This window comes from Salvia hispanica, chromosome 2, assembly GCF_029641045.1.
Source record: "Salvia hispanica isolate PSC_SH4W2 chromosome 2, Shi_PSC_v1, whole genome shotgun sequence".
NCBI classification, from domain to species: domain Eukaryota; kingdom Viridiplantae; phylum Streptophyta; class Magnoliopsida; order Lamiales; family Lamiaceae; genus Salvia; species Salvia hispanica.
The window spans coordinates 35,440,462-35,444,015 of NC_142693.1; the positions used below are offsets into that span (position 1 = coordinate 35,440,462).

At 37.5% G+C, this 3,554-nt stretch overlaps 1 protein-coding gene across 1 annotated transcript; it reads right to left on the minus strand.

Annotated features, from left to right (window-relative positions):
* Window positions 1–270: 270 nt before the first annotated feature.
* Window positions 271–2,970, minus strand: LOC125202578 (ent-kaurenoic acid oxidase 1-like). The gene is made up of 8 exons (XM_048101004.2): window positions 2,569–2,970; window positions 1,709–2,183; window positions 1,385–1,639; window positions 1,233–1,313; window positions 1,080–1,158; window positions 878–984; window positions 657–775; window positions 271–566 (listed from the first exon to the last, which is right to left on the minus strand). Exons 1-8 carry the CDS (start codon window positions 2,796–2,798, stop codon window positions 476–478), a joined length of 1,437 nt encoding a protein of 478 aa, XP_047956961.1. The 5' UTR covers window positions 2,799–2,970; the 3' UTR covers window positions 271–475.
* Between the last annotated feature and the right edge of the window lie 584 nt (window positions 2,971–3,554).

Sequence of the window (3,554 nt, forward strand, 5' to 3'; positions counted from 1 at the left end):
CGCATCATATACAATTTCTTCCAAATATAAATAATTGGTATGGTTAAAAAGATAATCCATTTGTCCCATAAAAATAAAAATACTCTCAATTTGTGTATGTCCAAAATAGCTCATTTTCAATTATAAAAAGTTATTCCCAACTCATTACTTATATACATAAATTAATTTACTCATATGCAGCAATTTATTTACAACTCACTATCCACTAATATTTTTTTAACCACCCTCTTTCTCTTTTTTTTTAATTTACCAGTTTTGTATTCATTGAAGTGTCGTTCCAAATATCTTTACTTTTATAAAATGGATGGAGTATTAACGTAAACAAAATGTAAAGAGCTCTCTATATATGAGCTATACAGATCTATGGATTCAACTTGTACTTGCTAAATTCATCTTCTTCATCATGCTAGTGCATATAACACACTACTAATTCATCTTATTCCTATATGATATAACCACAACTTAGTTTCTATCCTCAAATCCGAGTGATATCAATTTCAACATCATCTGCCGGATTTGGATGAGGAAGATACGTCATCCCCGCGTTAGGATTCACCAGTTTCCACCTAAAAATTTCCACATCAAAATCTAGATGTACAGACACTCTCAACTGAATTAGTAGCTGTTAAATAACTGAATCAAAAAATGTTAATTACCTGTATCCTAACACCAGATGATGAAGTAGAACAGCAACTTGTAACCGAGCAAACATATTTCCAGCACACATTCTCGGTCCCCCTCCGAACACCATGTATGATCCCGCCTTTGGCGCCTCCTGAACAAAACAAATTATGTTTCACTCCAACAATACACGAAACACCGAGCCTTTCGTCTCTCCCTCTCCTTCTCTATATATAGCTTAATCTACTTCCCTTACATTCCATCTATCCGGGTTGAAACACATGGGATCCTCAAAATGCTCTGGATTCGTTTGAAAGTAACGAAGCCAACACGCAACCTTCCAACCTTTCGGAATCCTATATCCTGTTCCCATCAACAATCTTGTTACATTACCTTAAAACAAATGTGTTGGAAAAACAAATTTTCAATTCTCATATAGAATTCTCAATGTTTTGCACCTTTGTAGTCGACATCTTTCTTAGCAGTTCGGACGATAAATGCTGATATATTGGCCATTCTAATGATTTCTTCCACCACCTATAAATGTATAGATGAAAAGAACTGATGTTAGAGATCTTCATTGTCTGATCTTCATAGTGATGCATATATACCTTAGTTGTATATTTGCAGGAAGCAATCTCTTCATATGTGACCAAGTCTCCTAGTTTCTTGCAAAGCAGCATGTGCTCCTCCTGCAAATCTAACTCATCATAAACCACATCTCAATCAAACGAATAATGCATTATATCACCGTATACCATACCCGCAGCTTCACCACAACTTCAGGATACTTGGCCAGATAGTACACAGCCCACATGATAGCTACAGAAGTAGACGAATATCCCGCTATAATAAGCGTGACAATGTTATCAAGAACCTCATCCTCACTCAACCGGTTACCTTCTTCGTCCTTCATTTGCATCAGTGCTTCCATAAGATCATTCTTGGCCACTGAAGCTTCAAACTTGCTCCTCTTCTCCAACTCTTCCCTGAAGATCGCCTTGGCTCTCCTACGACACTTTCAAAACCACGCACATTCACATTATTAACGCACTGTTTGATGCGATATTTACACGAGTGAGCATACCTGGAGAGCATAGTGAAGGGCAGTCCCGGGGAAATTGATAGGAATAGCTCTGATTCCACTGATAACACCCGTAACTAAATCATCAATCGTTTCCAAAATATCTTCTGACTCGATGCTTGCGAAATACATGCCAATGCTTGCCAGTGTCACCTTCTTGGCCTCTTTGAAGGCAGTGATTCGACCTCTGTTCGACCATGAACTGAGGGAAGCCAAGACGCGAGGTTGCACCATGAGAGTGATCTTACGGAGGGCATCGGGTTGGTTGACAGCCCTTACCACGAGGGCTCTAACTCGGTTGTGTGCAGGGCCCTCCACGGCCACCAGAGACGTTGCTCCCACTAGCTCCACGTTGTTCCACGACATGCTAAAGCTAGACTCGTCTTGCAGCACCATCTTGGTTGCGGATGGGGTGCAAGTTATTATGGTTGGTGATCCAAAGAGGTATGTTCTATACAGTCCTAATCCATCACCATACCTAGTAATTTAACAGCAATATGTAATTTAGTTTGGAATTTTTTCTGATCTATCAAAAAGGGGAAGGAATTTATGATGAAATTCAAGACTTGCTCAAACTAAAACATTCAACAGAACTAACAACCAAACTCAAGATCTATTCATGATCACTTTAACAAAAAAATACTACATCCATCCACATAATTTTAATGCAAACTGGAAAAGTTAGAGATATTAAAAGAAAAAATAATAGAAGTATTGTTATTAAAATATGAGACTCGTCTCTTCACCCAAAAGTTACAATAAAGTATAAATACATAGAGACTAATTTTAGTGGACGATCCAAAGTGAAAAAAAATATGACTAGTTTTAGCATTAATGATGGAAAAAGAAGGGTGGAAACGTACTTGCGGCGTTTAGCATTAATGAAGTCATCGGGGCGACAAAGCAGCTTGAAGTACCACAAAAACGCTGGCATCTCCCCGATAAACGGTATTCCCATGTAGCCGGGAGGGAGCTTCACGCTGCCGGGGTGGAGGCGAAACGGCAAAGCATACCAATAATCATTCCACCACCAAAACAACGCTGCCAACGACACCGCCACGGCCACCCAAAAACCTGCCAAATCCATTTCCATATCTACTCTGAAGTTGCAGCTTAATATATGATCGTAAATACTAGTACTACTCTTTCGGACTGATAATTTGGTGCCGTCGAGGCAGAACTAGGTCCACTTATATACAAGTTGGGGAAATTCTTGTGAATAGACATTTTGTCGAACATGGTAGCCTCATTTTGATGGAGATAACTTAATTCTTGAAGATAAGTATACCGGAGAGACAAATTGCCGCCTCTTGGAAAAACAGTTCCCATCCTTTTCAAATACTCCACAAAATTCCTCCCTCTTTTTTTGTCTCTTTTGCAACTTCCTAATGTTGTTAGAAAATGCACGCCATGCATTTGAAAATGTTGTATATATCGACATTATTCCACAAAGTATCCATCAATAAGTTACTCGATGTGTCTCATAAAAATATCTCTCCAACTCATAAAAATAAACATATTTTGGACGGTTTTAATATACTACTGATAAAGTATTTTTAATAAAGAACGAGTGAATCACATTCAAAATGTTATCTATGCAATATATGAAAAAAGAGAGTTTTAGGGGTGTTTAGGAAAATAAGAGGAATTTTAGGGGTATTTAGGGAAATGACTATTTAAAATAGGTATTAAATAAATTCAAAATATATAAAACGTGTGATTAGTGTTACTTGGTTATTTAATTTCCATAGTTAGTGGATTAGTGGTATAGTTAGTGGTAATGTTGCACAACAAATTCTATTTATTTAGTCATTGATAGTTACGGACAATATTTAATTTGATTATTTTG

Coding starts and splice junctions, on each gene's coding strand:
- LOC125202578 (XM_048101004.2), bottom strand. CDS start 2,798: ATGGAAATGGATTTGGCAGGTTTTTGGGTGGCCGTGGCGGTGTCGTTG. Junction 1,314..1,384: donor AAGTTGTGGTGAAGCTGCGG/GTATGGTATACG, acceptor TTAGATTTGCAG/GAGGAGCACATGCTGCTTTG. Junction 567..656: donor CATCTGGTGTTAGGATACAG/GTAATTAACATT, acceptor GGAAATTTTTAG/GTGGAAACTGGTGAATCCTA.